At 48.5% G+C, this 18,307-nt stretch overlaps 1 protein-coding gene and 2 long non-coding RNA genes across 3 annotated transcripts in view; 2 read left to right on the forward strand and 1 right to left on the reverse strand.

The window, feature by feature from the left end:
* Positions 1–557: 557 nt before the first annotated feature.
* Positions 558–2,788, reverse strand: SOX4 (SRY-box transcription factor 4). Its single transcript, XM_028737589.2, has one exon. The coding sequence runs from the start codon at positions 1,897–1,899 to the stop codon at positions 601–603; it is 1,299 nt and encodes a 432-aa protein (XP_028593422.2). The 5' UTR covers positions 1,900–2,788; the 3' UTR covers positions 558–600.
* Positions 2,789–3,320: 532 nt separating this feature from the next.
* On the forward strand, positions 3,321–10,213 carry LOC114600848 (uncharacterized). The gene is made up of 3 exons (XR_003707663.2): positions 3,321–4,279; positions 4,826–4,939; positions 10,077–10,213. It is a non-coding gene; the product is annotated as an uncharacterized LOC114600848 (long non-coding RNA).
* A 4,232-nt stretch (positions 10,214–14,445) lies between these two features.
* Positions 14,446–18,307, forward strand: part of LOC114600847 (uncharacterized) — a 93,920-nt gene continuing 90,058 nt past the window's right edge. The window contains exon 1 of the long non-coding RNA XR_013394005.1: positions 14,446–14,759. This is a non-coding gene — a long non-coding RNA (uncharacterized LOC114600847). The remainder of the gene's footprint in view (positions 14,760–18,307) is intronic.

Consider the following 18,307-nt stretch of genomic DNA (forward strand, 5'->3'; position numbering starts at 1 on the left):
ACATTATTTGCCACCCCCCCCCCCACCTCCAGGAAACCCTAGCCCGCCCCCCGCCCCCCAAAAGAGATATCCACAATCTGCTCCCCACCCCCCACCCCTTTCAAAACTCATGGACAAGAAACAAACCTTGGGAGATGTGCGTGACTTCCAGCCCTCCCTCCCTCCCCCCCCCCGCAAGTCGTTGCCATTCTTGTTTTAGCCACTTGATTCTCGCTATAGTCTCTGAAACGTGGAACTCCTTCTCCGGCTGTTGGAAGGATGAAGCGTGGGGGCGGGAGAAGAGGGGTGTGTGTTTCTGTGTGAGGATCTGTTTAGCCAGAAATCGGACTCCTGCGGTCGCTTTTTCTCCAAGAAGAAGGGGAAAAAAGGTTGATCCCTTTTGCCAAGTTCCGTATCTATATATTTTTTAAAAATACACACAACGCCCCCCCCCCCCAAGTCAGATTCATCAGGGGTGGGGGGAGAAGAACACTCGGAGGGCAAAATTCTCGTTCCTCCAGTCTGCAGGGCGCAATGGGGTCTGTGTGCCATCCATGCGCCCCACTTATTTTTCTTTCTCTCTCTCTCTCTCTCTTTTTCTGTCTCCACCTTCGACCCCTCTCAGTACGTGAAGACCAGGTTCGAAATGCTGGATTCGAGCCAGTCCCCCGAGATCATCTCACTTACCTCCGGGGTGCAATAGTCCGGGAAGTCAAAGTGGGAGCCCGAGCCGGGCTCCAAGTTAAAATCCAGGTCCCGGTCGAGCACCGAGGAGCTGAGGCTGCCCAGGGCCATGCCGTCGAAGCCCGGGCTGGGGTGCAGGTCCAACAGGTCGTCTTCGAACTCGTCGTCCGAGGAGGAGGAAGCGCACGAGGCGGAGGAGGAGCCCGACGACGACGAGCGCGAGGTGGACGGGGCCGGCGAGCAGGGCGCCCGCAGGCTGGTGTAGCTGCGGTGGTCCGACGGCGAGCAGGGCGAAGCCAAGGGCTCGGCGCCGTCGTGCGGGGCCCCGGCGGCGCCGCCCGCTTCGTCGTAGAGGCTCAGCGGGTCGCTGGCTTCCGTCGACGAGCTCAGCGTGGGGCTCGCCGGCACGGCGCCGCCGGGCGAAGCGTGCGAGAAGAGGTAGAGGCGCTTGGCCTTCTTCTCCGGGAGGTGCCTGGCGCTGCCGCCGCCCGAGGGCGAGGAGGAGCCCGGCGAGGCGGCGCGCGATTTGTACAGAGAGTGGTGCTCCGGGGGCAGCAGGGCGGCCGGCTGCTCCGAGGCGGCGAACGGAGGCGCGCCTTTGCTGCTGCTGCTGCTGCTGCCGCCGCCACCCAGGCTGAGCTTGGGATGCGGCTTGCCCGCGCCGGCGCCACCCGACGAGAGCTTGGCGGCGGCGCTGCTGCCCTTTTTCAGGGCGACTTTGGAGGAGTTGGCAGCGGAGGCGGCTCCTCCTGAGCTGCTGCTGCTGTTCCCGCCGCCGCCGCTCCCTCCGCCCCCGCTCTTCTCGCCCGGCTTGGAGGCGCTGGCGCCCGACTTCACCTTCTTCCTGGGCCGGTACTTGTAGTCGGGGTAGTCGGCCATGTGCTTGAGGCGCAGCCGCTCCGCCTCCCGGATGAAGGGGATCTTGTCGCTGTCCTTGAGCAGCTTCCAGCGCTTGCCCAGGCGCTTCGAGATCTCGGCGTTGTGCATGTCGGGCGACTGCTCCATGATCTTCCGCCGCTCGATCTGGGACCACACCATGAAGGCGTTCATGGGCCGCTTGATGTGCCCGCTGGGCGTCTTGCACCAGCTCGGGTCGTCCGCCTTGCCGCCCGTCGATGCCGTCGAGCCCGGCGTCGGCGAAGAGGCGATGCCCAGCTCCACGCTGGCCCCGGAGTCGGAGCTCTCGCCGGCCAGGAGCGCCTCCGTGTTCTCCGCGTTGTTCGTCTGCTGCACCATCTCGGCGGCTCGCGCGCGCAGCAGCGGCGGCTGTCGGGGGAAGCGGCGGCGCTCAGTTTGGCACCAGCTTGGAACCGGGCGCTCAACTTTCCCCGTCGCTCGGCAGCCCCCTCGGCGAGCGCGCCGTCCTTCGGCTACTTAAGGCACGGTTCCCTCTGGGAAGTAGTTGTAGCTCCACACCGCTCTCCTCCTCCTCCTCTGCCCGGCAGACTTTCTGCCCGCCTTTGCGCCGCAACTTTGCGCCGGGGGTCTAGTTACAGAAGCCGGGCTCCAAGCAGAAACAGTTTCTTTTTTTAACGCCGCCAACCGCCAATCCAAGGTCTCTCGCCTCTCTCTTTTCCACCTCTTCCCCCACCCCGGAGTTTACAAGTGCTTTGCTCGCTCAGTCTTTCTTTCTCCCTCTCCTCTCCCTGCTCGAGGTGTTTCAGCAAAGCAGCACGCCCACTGCTGAAAGTCTCTCGTTTTCTTGGAAGGGCACAGCAAAAAAAACCAAAAATACCTCTTTTTAAAAAAGGCCGCCTCCCACAAAGCAAAGGAAAAAAGAAAAGAAAATGAAAATCTTCCTCAGTCCGTCCAGGACTCGTGGTAGAAGGGAGCAGGAGTTTGTTCGACGGGCATTCAGTGGCTGCGAGGGGATTAGGCGGCACCGCACATGCAACCAAGTAGCGTTAACAAATGTGTGTCTTCCCGGGAGGAATCGCGGTGACTGGTGCAATCAATGTATTTAGTCCCGTCTCGCCTTCCTTTGGATGCACAGCCCCAAAGAGAGGAAAGAGACATGTACAAACCGGGGCGATGCAAGTGGCCTGCTTTTTCGCACCGCCCCCCTCTCTTAGACGGTTACTCTGGCTGCAGCTTAGAGCGGACCCCAATTCCGCCTCGCGCCCCTTTATCCTTTCACAGTCATTTCCCCAGCCAATCGCAGGCTGTATCCAACGCTCCGCCGTGCCAAGCCCCACCCCCTCGGCTCCCATTGGCTTGGAACCCAATGTAACAATAATCACCGCGTGCAATGAGAAGCTCCAAATCTGACCTCATTCCAATTTACACAAACTTTTTAAAAGGGCCAGAAGTGCAGCTGAGATTTCTGGTTTTTCTTTTTCTCTCTCTCTCTCCCCCCCCCCTCCTCCCTTTTTTTGCGTTTGCATTTCTCCTCCTACTTCATCGCGTGTGCGCGTGTGAGGGCGAAAAGGGCGGCGGGCCTGGGGCGGCGGGGGAGGGGGGCGTGGAGAGGAAAGTGCGTGTGCACGTGTGAATGCGTGTGCGCGCTGGCGCGCTCGCGAGCGGAAAGGAGGGAGCGGGGCGGGCGTCCGTGTGTTACTACACTCTGGGGGTGGAAGGAGGGAGGGAGGGAGATGAGCTCTGCCCGTTATGTTAGCGGAGAAGGGGGATGGGGAGGGGGGAGCGGGCGGGCGATGCGTTGGAAGCGTGGACTTCCGCGTAAAGGGACAGGCGACTCCTTGGGAGCGTTTCCTCGTTGAGAGGAGGAAGCGGAGTCGGGGATGGGAGAAGAACCCAGCACGTGTTTTTGCTTAATCTCTTCCTTTTATCTAAACAGATTAAACACACAAACTTCGCTCCCGCCCCGCTACGCGCTCTTCACTGCTTTCTATTCGATCCTGTCTTCTCCAGTGGAAAACATATGGCCTTCTGGTTTGTATGATTGGGGCTACCACGGCCCCCACTAGTAGTTTTCAAACAGTAGCGCAGCTTCTACATACTTATTTGGGAAGAAGGTGCAAAGGAGAGGTTTTTTGTGGCTGTAAATTACACCGCCTTGTTGCTTTGCCTTTAGGAGCTGCTACCGTGGATATCCTGACTGCCAACCAGCCCACGTTATTCGCCATGCAGGCGGGTGGATAAGGTTCACTCTCCTGCATATGATTTCTTATAATCCTGGATGATTTGCATTAAGTAGCATGCCAAGTCTTCCTCCCTCCCTCCTCGCCCCCTTCAGTTTCTCTTGAAGGGAGGAGGCGAAAAAAGCCTCCATGAAGAGCTCCTCCTCTGGAAAGCTCTGGTGGCAAATAGACTGGTCAAGGAATGGTTTGCAGAACAAATAAGGCTATAAATTGGATGCTTGTCTCCTGTCCCCCCCCCCCTTCCTTAATACACTCAGGTACATTGTTTACAATGGCATACTTTGTCCATGATTCGTTGAGTTGCCCAACTCTCAAATCCTAATGCCTGTGAAAATGGAAAACAGTAATTTTAAAACAAACAATAAATAGCTCACAGACTTTCCCCTTCTTATCCAACAGTACTGTCAGGAGTGAAACAGGTTCTACAGCACCTATCAAGTCATTGCTTCATCCCCAGTAGGTGCTGAGACAAAAAAAGGAGAACCTTCACAATAAATTACATGCCACCTGATGACAATGTAAGGGAAAAAATGAATTGAGGACAAAAAAGTATGATCTAACAAAAGCAGTCCAAACTTATCTCCCAAATACTCTGCACTCCTCACAGTTAGTGTGTCACAGATATGCTGGAGTGAACGAACAGGACTCCTATGTTGTGAACTGCCCTGAGATCTGGGATGAAGGGTAGTTAATAATAATAATAATAATAATAATAATAATAATAATAATAATAAAGCAGGCAGGCCCCAAAACTGGTGTTAGATTCCTAACAGGATGGTTCTAGTGATGGTCTTGTTCTTTTCCGGTTTAAGCATTCACCGTTAATCACTAACACAGAGCACTGAAGACTGCATAGGGACTGATGACAAATTACTGTACACTTAACAGAGTTAATACCTTAGGGGACATCTCAGATAAGGTTGGAAAGTGTAAATTCATAAATCCACACAGTTGCAGAATTTGATTTAGTGAACATCCCATCTTAAACAAACCACATAAAATAGCAACAAGTATTTGAAGCGAAATTCACACATCAATGGTGGAATGCATGTTTTGTGTCCCAGGTTCAGTCTCCAGCCTCTCCTGATCCTTCCTGAAACCCCAGGAAGTTGAGTATCGCTGGACACGGCTGGGATGTTGTTTTGTGACTCAGCGGTGGCATGGATGTCCAATCCTAGGTATGTAACTGACGTAAATCTTGGGACAGAGTTTTACTGTTCCTAATGATATAGCACTTTAGGTCTATAGTGCCTTGAACTGGGTTTAAGGGCCCATACACAAAAATATAGAAAATGACACCAGGTGCCAATCTCACCATGAGAAGAAGGCGGCGGCAGCAGCTGATTCTGATGTGCTTTAGCATGACTCTGTGTAAATACAGTCATACAATTGTTTTATTCATTTATAAACATGTTTATAGGCCACATTTTGGGGCATAACCCACACAAGGCAACTTACAACAGAATAACAAAATGCTGTAACACACACACACAAAAACAAGTGAGTTATGCGGCAGCATAAAAAACTGCAACATGAGCCAGATAAACTACAAACAGGAATAAAAGCATAGGCTTTGATATTAATTTCAGGGCTGGGGGGACCCCACAGCATTAAAACATTTTTAAGACAGCTGAATAACTTGAAATATTGTTGGTTTCCATCTGTCTCGAAAGACATTGGAGTGCACCTCCAGGGGCGAAGTCAAACCACCGGAGAATTTAAAGGGCCTGTTGTGGCTGCAGAGATCGGTAACTTGAAACTCGTAGCTTCGGTTAGCAGCACCGAAGGGTCCTCGCCTGGGCAGTGTGCATGGAGGTCCTGGGCTGCCCAGGAGACAAGACCTCCCTCTCAGTTTTGCTGATGAAAGAAAGGCAGAGCAATATATTTGGCATCAGCTCAGCTGCAGGAGTTGTTGGAAGGAAGCATGCAAGGTGCCATCCAACCATCTTAGGGAATCCACTCTGTATTTATGTAGGGTTTACTCCTGAGCCTTTTCTTCTCCCAAGCATAAGAGTTTTCCTTCTCCTACATGAGCTACCTTCCCAGGTTGATGAGCATCATTTGCCCCTCACCTCCCTCTACAGCACATGCAGGAACCACATTATTGACTATTGCAGCCACTATTGGTCTTGTCTGCTCAATCCACTAGAGCCTGTCTTCACATGCAGGGAGGTCCCTAACTCAATGAGGGTTTGAGATCCCATTACTTGGTTTAGCCAGCCAGTCGAAGCTGTTCCCAGGGTGTGGCTGCTGTCACATGCTGATTTGTTCTAGGAGCCACAGGTGAGAGCTCCCAGGGTGAGGACAAAAGGTGGGCTAACTACCCCAGAAGGAGCATGATGTGTTCCCAACCAGAGGTACGACACCTCCCCGAATACCCCATACGCCCCACTTAAAATAATATTTAGGCCTTCCTAAGTAAGTATGATTTTAAAGCTGATAATGTAGAGTTTGTTCCAACTCAGCAGGGGAGTAGTTACGTAACCCAGGGCAGGCTTCCTCAGCCTCGGCCCTCCAGATGTTTTTGGCCTACAACTCCCATGATCCCTAGCTAGCAGGACCAGTGGTCAGGGATGATGGGAATTGTAGTCTCAAAACATCTGGAGGACCGAGGTTGAGGAAGCATCCTCATTCATGCCCACCAACCGAACCAATCTCACTGGCAGGCCTTTTAAAAAAGGCAGCTCTCAGTGTTCAAACAGGCTCCGAAGGGTGCAGATAACTTGCTCCTAAAGCTTTTAGGGCTTCACAAGTCAAAACCAACATTTACAGTAGTCTTGATCCCAGAAACATACATTCAGTCAACGTGGACTGGCACAAAATCTGTGTCACATGCACTAACACCCCTAAGTCCCAGATGGATAAGATAACTATAGTATAGGTGACAACGCAAGCTACTACCTCTGCTGCAACAATTACCACAGATTAGGATAAGCAGCCTGCCTAACTGCAATGCAATTACTGAAAATATCACTTCAGTAAGAGAGCTGTGAAAGGAACAGTTCGAAGCTAAATTCAAATGCTCTTAATACATCACTTCTTCAGTGGCAGGAACATTTAAAAACTATTAATGTTTGATTTACTGCCTAAATGTGGCCCCTTTTCTAAACAAGATCTTGCCTTTTCCATTTCAGAATAATCAATAACATTTGTATCTTAGACAGGGAAAACTTTGTATGCAGAGAATATCTAGATAAATTGTTGCCTATCCAAGCCAGCCAATATCTAGTTATGTCATCCATTTCTCAAAAAGTGCTGACAGCATCTGATCATCATCTTCAAGTTACTCAGTCTGATAGCAATTATAATAAATACACTGTTAATATCCTAATAGATCCCCTATTTTGATTTGTTTTATTTCTGCACCTTGTTTCTCTTTTTACTACTGGTCTCTGTTGCTGTTGATTGATTTGCTGAACTTCTGTTGTTTAAACTGTTGCAAGCCCCCAACCCCAGCCCTGCAAATGCAGTGGTAGGCGAGGAGACTACATGATATTAATGGATTAAGAAAGCAGCTAACATTGTTCACTTTTAATACACATTACCTTGCTGTGCAGTGTTATAGCCCTGTGCATCTAATTGAAAGTAAGCCCCATTCACTTGGGACTTGTGTGTATGGGATCAGGCTCCGTAATTAACAGCAATACTTTATTTTCTGGCTTTACATTCACTGAACAAAATATAGTAGAAATCTATTTGCACAAGTGGCATTACATTGAGATTATATTAACTAGTGGAGTACACAATTTGAGTACTTATAGAGGAGTTTAATCCATTTTAATATTCAGAATGAAATGCTTCTTATTGATTGTTGTGTATGTTTTATACACACACACACACACACACACACACACACACACACACTGGTACCTCGGGTTAAGAACTTAATTCGTTCTGGAGGTCCGTTCTTAACCTGAAACTGTTCTTAACCTGAGGTACCACTTTAGCTAATGGGGCCTCCCGCTCCGCCGTGTGATTTCTGTCCTCGTCCTGAAGCAAAGTTCTTAACCCGAGGTACTATTTCTGGGTTAGCGGAGTCTGTAACCTGAAGCGTCTGTAACCCGAGGTACTACTGTATAGCCCACTGAGTTCATTGGGACTACCAAGTAAGTGTGTGTAGAATTTCAGCCTTAATGGGAGACAAATAAAATGTTCTGGCGTAGAAAAAGGCCAGTGCCTTCATTGGTAAAGAACCATTGCTATTCGAAGTGCCTCAACTAGAAACTTGCATTCATGTAAATGACATTCACTTCATAGGGAGCAATCCTATTGCACGATCCGCCGGGATAAGCAAGGTCAGGATCCAGCAGATCTCTAGCTGAGCTGGAAGGGCCTACTCCGGCTTAACTCCCTCATCCTTGGCTCAGTCAAGAGATACAGCAATGGATTTCCTGTCTCAGTTGGGACCTAGCTGGCTAAGCCTAGCCCAGCAGGTCTTACGCTAGAATAGACCCTGAAGAAGGTGCGTTCAGGGGCAGGACTAAATCAGGGGGGCTTGGGCTGGATCCAAAGCCCGCTCAGCTCAGTCAGTGTCATGGGGTCAGCCCATGACAGCCAGATGACCTGGCAACCTGAGGTAAGTTAAGCTGGCGAAAGTGTGGTGTAACAAACACTATTTCAAAGGCTTGTTTTCCCTATGTGAGGCTTGGGCCAGCTTGGATTTGGGTATAACTTTATGCTGCCTTAATTTACACCAGCTTATTGGGTATAATAATACTGCTCCCCTAAGCACTTCCCAGCCCCACTGCAAAGATATAACTTGTTATATTAGGTACATACAGGGATTTCACCGTGTATGAAGTTTTGGACATGTAACTTTATGCCCAACGCACAAAACATTAGTCGGTAATATACACGCAACTGAACGGGGCCAATGTTATTTGGTAATGTATACATCCCAGCAACTTTACAAAAGCCTCAGGCTTAATTTCAGTCTGATTGAGCAGAAGCCTACTACTCAGGCTTAATTTCAGTCTGACCTTTCCCAAAGCATAGGATGCCATTTCTGGGTTAGGATCAGCTCCAGATTTTCACAATCTGCGTTGCACATGAACACTCCACAAGTGGGCACTGGGAATCAATAAAAAAAAAGCTCAGCTCCCTTGATGTGCAGAATTGCACCTGGTGACTTCTTAATCTTGCAAAAAGACCCGGGAGCTTGTAACATAGCAAAATGGCTGGAGAAAGGGGGATAAGTAGGAAGTGGGAAAGCATTAAACAATCACCCCTTCCCTCTACTGTGTTCCACTTCAAGTTTCCTTCACCCCCCCAATACCGTTTTGCGATGTAGAAGCAGGCCAGAAGGGTTTTATTATATGCACGTGCATGTAATATTTAGTTAGACCCTTATATGGAGAAAAGCACAGCCACATCCCATGTGAGTCAACCAAAACACATCTGTCTTGTTCTGTTATGCTATAACTTCTTACTACAAATACTATATATGAGAAATGAGGTTAGAGGAACACTGCTGTTTCCAGTCCTGCCCCCAATTTCTACATACCAGCCACAGGTTTCAGTGTAATATAGTATACTATATAGTATAGTATTGTATAATACAGTATATTATAGTGTAGCATAACAGCACTTAAGCTGCTATGGTGTACTGATTCTGGTAGCTGTTGCCACTGCAATAGCATGAGCATGCACATTCATCACACCAGCACAATGCTCTGTATCTGTTCATGTCTCCAGCAGAATACTCTTAATTTTATACCATGGTGTGGCTGCAGTAACCCTGAGTTTGATGATGCTTATTTGCCACTGATTTGAACGAGTTTCAGCCTGCAATAATAACTAACTTACACATAATACTAATTTAAGGTTAATCTCTGTTTAGATTTGTTGTGCCGCGTTTGGTATTTTGGAGAGAGAAAATGTAGAGTTGAGAGGAGCAGGAGAAGTGTCTGCTTCAGGGAAAGTAAAGTGGAGGGCACAGAAAGCAACCCACCTGAATGTTCAGGTCCTCCAGGCGCATTTCTGAGCAGGCCCAGATTTCTTCCCTTCACTCAAATTACAGAAAGCAAGGCAATCAGCATTAGCGTCTGGGTAGAGCTAATCAGAACTCTCAGAGAGTGCAGAACCTGCAAAAATCAGCCCCAACCACACAAAAGCAACAGCAGGAGAAGGTGTAGGATGTGTGCTACAGGAGGCCCCAAAGTTCACTTTCCCCCAGAGTGCATTGAAGAAAGCATATCCTAAAAGCAGCCGCTTACAAGTTGTGGCAGGTGTAACCGGCAGCAAAGTAAAAACAGGTGCTGAAAGCAGGTCAAGGAGCTTTTGCACGAGCCTTTCCAAATTCCCCTTTCTTCACAGCTTCTCCTTTGAAGGCCCTTGTGACTCCTGGTCTACTTGCTTCTGGAGTGCTCAAACTGCACTGGGTGCTGTATCATCAACGTAAGCACACAAACATTCTTGAAAACAGAGTGACAAAGCCGAACAAAACCATTGGTAATTCCACCCCCCAACCCTTATAGCCTGATACCATGATAAATGTTTCTATATTAAATCAATGCTTTGTCTTTATCTTCAGAACTGTGTCAACCATGTATTATAAACGGTAAGCAGGGTACTGTAACAGTTAAAATTAGCAAATTCAAACACATATTTTTAGCAAAACAAGCACTTATGTATAACACTAAATTTGTTTTGTTCATGTGATAAAATTATTAACTATTTTTATTTTGAAGGGAGGCTCAAAATACCTAAGGTGTGTCAGTCAGCTAATGGTGAAAGACAACGAAAGGTATCATTTAAAAACAAACATATTTTTAAAAGAACTGGGCATTCTGGTCACCATCCTCCAATAACTCCATCCTCCACAAGGGTTTTGTAAAGATCCATACACTGGGGTATAAAATTGCACATTTTCACTTTTGGTTATATTTCTTCCTAATAAATGAAGTATGTCATGGGAAACAGAACACTAGGGGGCAGTGCTGAGCCTCTTCTGCAGAAAAGTAAGTAAACGTGGGAAAATTCAGATGTAACTAACACAATGTATTATTTCCCCCCATGATTTATTGAACAGCATAAAGCTGTATGCTTCTGACTGAACTCCAAAGGCTTTTTTATATATAAATATATTCTTGAGGGAAAACACCATACACCTACACACAACTTCGAACAGTTGGAAGTCAGCTCTAAATATTACCATAGTGTGGGAAATTTAGGTTTTTGGGGTTTTTTTTACTGCATTTTGTGCAAAGCATTGGAACTTACACATTACAATATAAAAGAGAAGATGCTAGAAATTGCTGGCTCCAGAATGCCTCTCTCCGTCTGCTTGATCCCACAGCAAGTACACAGTGGGAATAATTAAGAATATGATTGGGCTGCTCAGCTTAAATTTCTGTAAGACTCATTGTGACGTTATCAGTATTCTTCAAAAATTCCAGCGTTCCCGCACCCCACTTCCGTATTATATAGATCTGGGATAAAAAGTCACATTCCTTATCCAACAGATGCCTGGGGTCACACCCATAATTCCCCATAAAAACATACAAATGTTACTGTGGCTAGACACCAAACTCTTGGTTCCATTTCAATCAACGTCACACACAGACACACACACGTTTTGAAATCTTTAGCACACACCTTTCCCCTTGCTGTGCTCTGGTAATTTCTCTAGTGACCATATGAGTCAGCCCACTGCCCTTCATTCTTCCTCCTTCCTGCTCTTTGCTGAAATGCTGGCAAATCCCAAAGTTCCAAGCACTTAATCCAGCACATCCTTTGACACCCGTGTTGCTCATTTGGAAAACTTGGCAGGGGTGGGTGGGTCGAGGGGCCAAGTGGGTCTGCTTTCTTGTCCACTGAAAGCAGGGATATAGGGCACCTCTGCCCCTCCAGAATTAAAAAAAAACCATAGATGCCGTTCATAGAAGCAAAGGATCGTAGAACTTCCAATACCAAATAAATCAACAGCTAATAGGCCACCACTGTCGTGCTTGTTGCACCACAACTTCCACCACTGACCATTGCCATTGGAAGAGCCACAGGTCCCACATCCCAGCACTAAGAGTGCAAGCTTTTTATCCTAACTCTGGTCATTCAGTAATTCTGGGTGGATATAAGCAGGGCTCCCCCCAGGGGGGACGCAAGAGTACGCAGTACTGGCACCTCTTTTTGTGTGGCACTTACTGTAACAACTTCATGGTGAGTTCCGGCACCTATTTTTCTAGGAAAAAAGCACTGGATAAAAGCACCACAGGCCCTGCTGATGACCCCAGAAGTATCTAATAATAAGGCCCCAAGCCTTATTTACAGTGATTCCTGATTTACAGTGCAGCTCTATACATGGGACTAAGTGAGGCTCACACTCAGGTAAGTGAATAGGATTGCACCCATAGAGATGAAGAAATGGCCCAGAACTCCCGTCAGACTGGGTTTATGGTACTATATGGTTTAAGGAACTATGCACACCAGCCTGAGGATGGGCTCCCACTGAATACAGTTACAGCGGTACCTCGGGTTACATACGCTTCAGGTTACAGACTCTGCTAACCCAGAAATAGTACTTCAGGTTAAGAACTTTGCTTCAGGATGAGAACAGAAATTGCGCGGCGGCCGCATGGCAGCAGCAGGAGGCCCCATTAGCTAAAGTGGTGCTTCAGGTTAAGAACAGTTTCAGGTTAAGAACAGACCTCCAGAACGAATTAAGTACTTAACCCGAGGTACCACTGTACATTTACAGCTGAGTAAAGGATAGCAGTGCAAGATTGTCAGCTGTGACCCAGGAAGTCGACAGTTCAGAACTTTCCCAGTGGTTTCATGGGTGATGTGGCCTCAGGCAAGATACTGTGGGGACAGCTATGAGGCATGGAGCTGCAACTTGTCCCAGTTGCCTGATATGCATTCCTATATGATATACGTAACTGGGAGCGAGCATCACCATTCGCTTTTGCAGAGAATGTTAAGAGATACCCCATGTTTTGCAAGCTAGGCACCCATGATAAATGCAGTGTGTGATGTGCAAATCACTCCTGTTGACTGTCCTCTAATACTTGTTTCTCATAACTCTTTTGCAAGCTTACCAAGGATCCAGGGGATTGCTCAGTTGGTAGAGCATGAGACTCTTAATCTCAGGGTTATGGGTTCGTGTCCCACACTGGACGAAAGATTACTGCCTTCCAGAGGGTGAGACTAGATGAGCCTTGGAGTCCCTTCCAACTTGACAATTCTATAGTTCTATGATCTCCTGTTCAAACTTTTTTGAAACATACCCAAGGCTCACATGGTTAAGGAGCTGCCTTCTATAGTCGCACCATTAACCCATCCAGCTCATTACTGTCCATGGATTTCAATCCCAGTCCTACGGGGACATGCCAGGGATGGGACTTTTTGCATGTGCCAAAAGCTACAATCTCTGTGCCTTTTAACTGTTTCATGCCTAGCACAGCTGCAACGAAGACGGCCTTTTCCATTACAGCAAGTTGTTGGCACAGACTCGCAGTGGCTTTCCAGGCCAGTGACCTGCAATCTCAGAGCTGTTTCATTTGGGCCTGCCAACTGTGCAAACAAGAAGCCGCAGCCAAACCTGTCTCCCTGACGAGTGCATCTGTATTTGTGATATACATCTGTCACACTTAGACTTTACACTTTCAGATGTACAGTACATTTAGAACAGGGCAGGCACGTGACACGGCCTAGAAGCCTAACTAATGACAAGGTCATTGCCATCTGCAGGAAGCAATTAATGGGTTCCAAGCAGATGTCTGTAACAGGCAAGTTCCGTACTGGGTGGGACTGCAAGTACATACAGCCCATTTATTGCTAAAAATTGTATCTCATTGCTGGGAGGGAGGCTGCATGGCATTCCTTAACTGGTTCATTTGTCAGTCCCACTGGTTTTAAATGAAGGTTGACTGGACTGCCTTTGTAGGACCACATCCCTTGAAGAAAGCAGGTTCACTGTGCTGTTGGTTGTGTGTGTGTGTTTTGAGCCACACTCATGCAAGTGTTTACTGTACTGAATTCTTAGGAATCCTGTTTGTGCATGCCAGTGGTTTCCACAGTTAGATCTCTACATTTCTGAAGGGGAATGGCTTGGTGGAAATATCTCTTCAGCAATCTTCTCAGGGGGGAAAAGAAAAGGGAAAGGATAATATCAATATTTTATTGAAAATGATAGAGGGAAACGGGAGGAGTAAAAGGGGGGAGAACAAAGTTGTGTATAAATATATACACATGCATGTATATATATATATGTATACATATATATATATCTCGATGTGCCTGACTCGCTCCCCGTAGCAAGCGCCGGCGCCGTTCACCCCGTTCTTCCCCCTTCACCTCCCTTCTCTTCTTCCTGGTTCCTCCCCAGAAAGGCTGCGGCGGGGTCACCGAGAGAGAGAGAAACTGGGAAGAGAACCAACTGCTGCGCAACGCTAAAATAATAATAATAATTACGAAAAAGCCGCAGGGGGAGGGGGTTGCTCCGCTTTCGCGGTCAGGCAGGCCCAGACACCTGCCGGAGCGGGAGGCCGAGAGGGAAGGGAGCGCGCCGCTGCCTCCCGCCGACCCCGCGGAGGAGGGGCAGCAGCAGCAGCTTCGCCGGAGCAACTCGAGGCGGAGCCCGCCGTCGGGCGCGCGCGGCGGAGGCGGAGCTCCCGCGGCCGGCGTCTTTAACCCCACGCGCGCCGCGGAGTACCCGGCGTCTCGCTCCAAGCCGGAGGGCTTTTTTTCTTCTAACCAGGAGCCGCGTCGGCGTGACCTTTTCGCGGTCCTCCTCTTGCAAACGGTTGTGCTTCAGCTCCCGCCTCAGGTTGGGGGAGAAGGAGGTGGCCCAATTTCTCCCGCCAAAGTCCACTTTCAGCCCGCGCCTACTCGGTCCCACCCACCCGCGCTGGTAGCTCGTCGCCACCCCTACCCCGAAAAAGCAAAACAAACAGGCGGCGTCTCCCAACGAAGGCTTTCCCGCCCTTTCTCCAGCCACCATTGACGCCCAGGGCTCGCTCGAAGGAAAGCGCCTGTGGCGACCATCCCCGTCCCGTCCAAGTAAGTGCGCTGATAGCGCTGCCTAGCGCCACTGAGCGGGAGGGGACTTGCGCCCTCGTAAGCGTGCGTAAAATGGCTAGCTTTTGCAGTGCGCCCAGGTGCAAGTCTCTCCAGCACATTTACTGGGTGAAAATGCGAGAAATCATGGAGGTGCAGCTTGCCAGAGGGTTTAAACCCTGCTTTGGTGCCCTAGGTCACAAAGAGACTGAAATCCTGTGCCTTATTGTTAGTACAGTGGTACCTCGGGTTAAGAACTTAATTCGTTCTGGAGGTCCGTTCTTAACCTGAAACTGTTCTTAACCTGAAGCACCACTTTAGCTAATGGGGCCTCCCGCTGCCGCCGCGCCGCCGGAGCACGATTTCTGTTCTCATCCTGAAGCAAAGTTCTTAACCTGAAGCACTATTTCTGGGTTAGCGGAGTCTAACCTGAAGCGTATGTAACCCGAGATACCACTGTACTGTACTTGAAGTAAGCCCCCTAAACAAAACCGCTTCCGACCGTCTAAACGCGCAGACGGGTTGCGTTTCATCAGATCCACCCGGGACTGCGCAGCAACTTCTTTCTGCTTGCCAAAGTCACCTTTCTCCCCCGCGCCCCGTCCGTTCCTCCCGCCTGCACCCTCCCCGCCCCCTTTTTTTTTGAACTTGGATTTGCTCTTGCTTTCGGGGAAAGGAAAGCACCGTTTTCGGGAGGAGCTTTCCAAAAGGAAACGCCACGCGCCTCTTGGCTGGCAGAGAGAGAAAGGAAGGAGCGGGCGTGGCGCGTGGCTGCGCGCGAGACAGGCAGGTGGCGCCGGGAGTCCTGCTGGGGGAGGGGAAAAGAACAAGGAAAAAGGTGAGGGATTGCACAAGCGCAATTGCGAGCCTTGCCCATGCCTGGCGGTGGGGGCTTGTTTTGCAACACGCACGCAGACACAGGCACTGCCGATGCTTGGTTCACGTGCTGACAGCGCAGTCCTATGGATGCCTGTGCTCAGGAGTAAGTAAGTCCCATCGAGGTCTGCGGGACATGCTCCCAAGGAAGTGTTCGTGTAGGATTGCAGCCTGCGAGGGCATGTAGAGAGAGACGCAGACTTTAGAAGGATTACTTCGGAGGCAAAGGTTCTTGTGGCATCTTATAACAACAATAATACATTTTATTATTCATAACCCGCCCCGCCCCCCAGTCTGGCTGGGTTGCCCCCCAGCCACTCTGCCTGCCTTCCAACAGATATAAAAATGCCATAAAACACCAAACATTTTAAAAAACAGCCTTCAGATGTCTCCTAAAAATTGGGTAGTTCTTTATCTCTTTGACATCTGATGATGGGAGGGTGTTCCACAGGGCGGGCACCACTCCCAAGAAGGCCCTCTGCCTGGTTCCCTGTAACTTCACTTCTTGCAGTGAGGGAACCACCAGAAGGCCCTCAAGGATGGGGGTGGAGACGCTCCTTCAGGTATACTTCAGGTATACTGGGTTGAGGCTGTTTAGGGCTTTAAAGGTCACCACCAACACTTTGAATTGTCCACGGAAACAAACCGGGAGCCAATGTAGATCCTTTAGGACTGGTGATATATGGTCCCAGTGGCCGCTCCCAGTCACCAGTCTAGCTACCATATTCTGGATTAAAAAGATGTTAAAAGATCAACACATTTATCATGGCATAAACTTCCTTGGACTGCAGTCCACTTCACCAGATGCATGAAGTGTTATCCTGAGTTGCAGGTAGAAGTGGAGATTGTAGACAGTGAGGTCGGGCGGGGGGGGGGGGGTGAATAAAATACAGAAAAATACAGTGATAATGCCTTTATTAACAGTGGCAGTTCCTACCCCTCTTCCTCCCAAAATGTTGAGACACATACAGTCTGGTATTAGTAATGTAGTGTTCATTGAAATCAATTGAACTACTCCAAAGCTTTGCCCTTGCTTCAGTGTCCAAGCTCAAAGAGACCAGGTCACACCTAGCTAAACGGCAATTGCAGGTGAACTACTTCCATGCATGTCTCCCTAGTAAGCCCTAACACTTGTCATTTTCAGAAATCAAATGCCGCGTTATAACTTGAAACTCAAGTGTTGTGAACAGCCTAAGAGTGAAAACAGAGCTTAAGGCTGCAGTTCTATGCACAGCTGTAAGGAAACACACATAAATCAGTGAGCTTTAAAAAGGTAAAGGTACCCCTGCCCGTTCGGGCCAGTCTTGACAGACTCTAGGGTTGTGCACTCATCTCACTCTATAGGCCGGGAGCCAGCGCTGTCCGCAGACACTTCCGGGTCACGTGGTCAGCGTGACAAGCTGCATCTGGCGAGCCAGCGCAGCACACGGAACGCCGTTTACCTTCCCGCTAGTAAGTGGTCCCTATTTATCTACTTGCACCCGGGGGTGCTTTCGAACTGCTAGATTGGCAGGCGCTGGGACCAAACGACGGGAGCGCACCCCGCCGCGCGGATTCGAACCGCCGACCATGCGATCGGCAAGTCCTAGGCACTGAGGTTTTACCCACAGCGCCACCCGCGCCACCCGCTTTACTTCTGAGCAAATATGAAAAGTTTACTGCACTGTAAATGCGGTGGACATGGTTTGAGTACACATTTGTCGCTTTGAAAGTAGATGCATTGGAATGGAACCCCGTTCTTGAGTGCACTTAAAATGTTATGTATGTAGTCGCCCATGTGCTCTTTTCACATGTTCCCTTTGTGCCTCCTTCATGTGTGAAAGATAGAAATGCAGTTTTAAATGCACATTTATAAGGTGTTTTTTTTAAAAATCAATGTCTGTGTAGGAAGGTGTAGGATTTACAAACACCTTTAAACCTTTGTTCATGTAACCTGTGAATAGACATTTTCTAAATTAAGTGGTGTATTTTTAGTCTTCCATCCTCACATCCCCCATAACATTGTACATATTTGTGAATAACGTTTTTTACATGTTAATCTTGTTGGTCACAATTAACAGGTAAGGTGCTTCTTTCTGCAGCATTCAAACATCACATATGACTATGGTTGCCAGCTTACCTCCCCTCCCTGCTTTCAAGGCTCCTGTGCTGCTAACAGCAGCTTCACAATCAGAAATTTAACTGGTGAAGGTGTGTTTTCCCCCTTGTACTAGAGATGAAGCAATGTGGGTAACTTCATATATTACATTTATTCATGTCAGCTGCCTGTACGTACATTGATTAGCCTGTACGTAATGAGGGTGCCCTTGATTCTAAATATGAACCGTCTCAAGGAAATGTGTTATATAATTACAACCCCCCCCCCAAGTTATCTCTTTAAAGTAGTTTTGCAAGAAATACTAGATTGGGCACCATCCGTTTTATTCTGGATAGCATTTTTACAACTGACACCGATCATTTTTTATGATTGATCTTAATGTGCAGGTGTGCTTAACTGAGGCAGGATTTGAATTTGCTTTTCTCTTTAAAGCTTGTATTTAAGGTTGATGAATTGTTACCTAATACATTTTCTGGGCAGGAAACGGGGAAGTTACAGCTGCTTACAGCTGTACTCTACAGAGACTGTGTAAAAGTAGTCACTTTAAATTAATTGAAGTATTCTATAGTTTCAGATC

Source organism: Podarcis muralis, chromosome 8 (genome assembly GCF_964188315.1).
Source record: "Podarcis muralis chromosome 8, rPodMur119.hap1.1, whole genome shotgun sequence".
NCBI lineage: Eukaryota > Metazoa > Chordata > Lepidosauria > Squamata > Lacertidae > Podarcis > Podarcis muralis.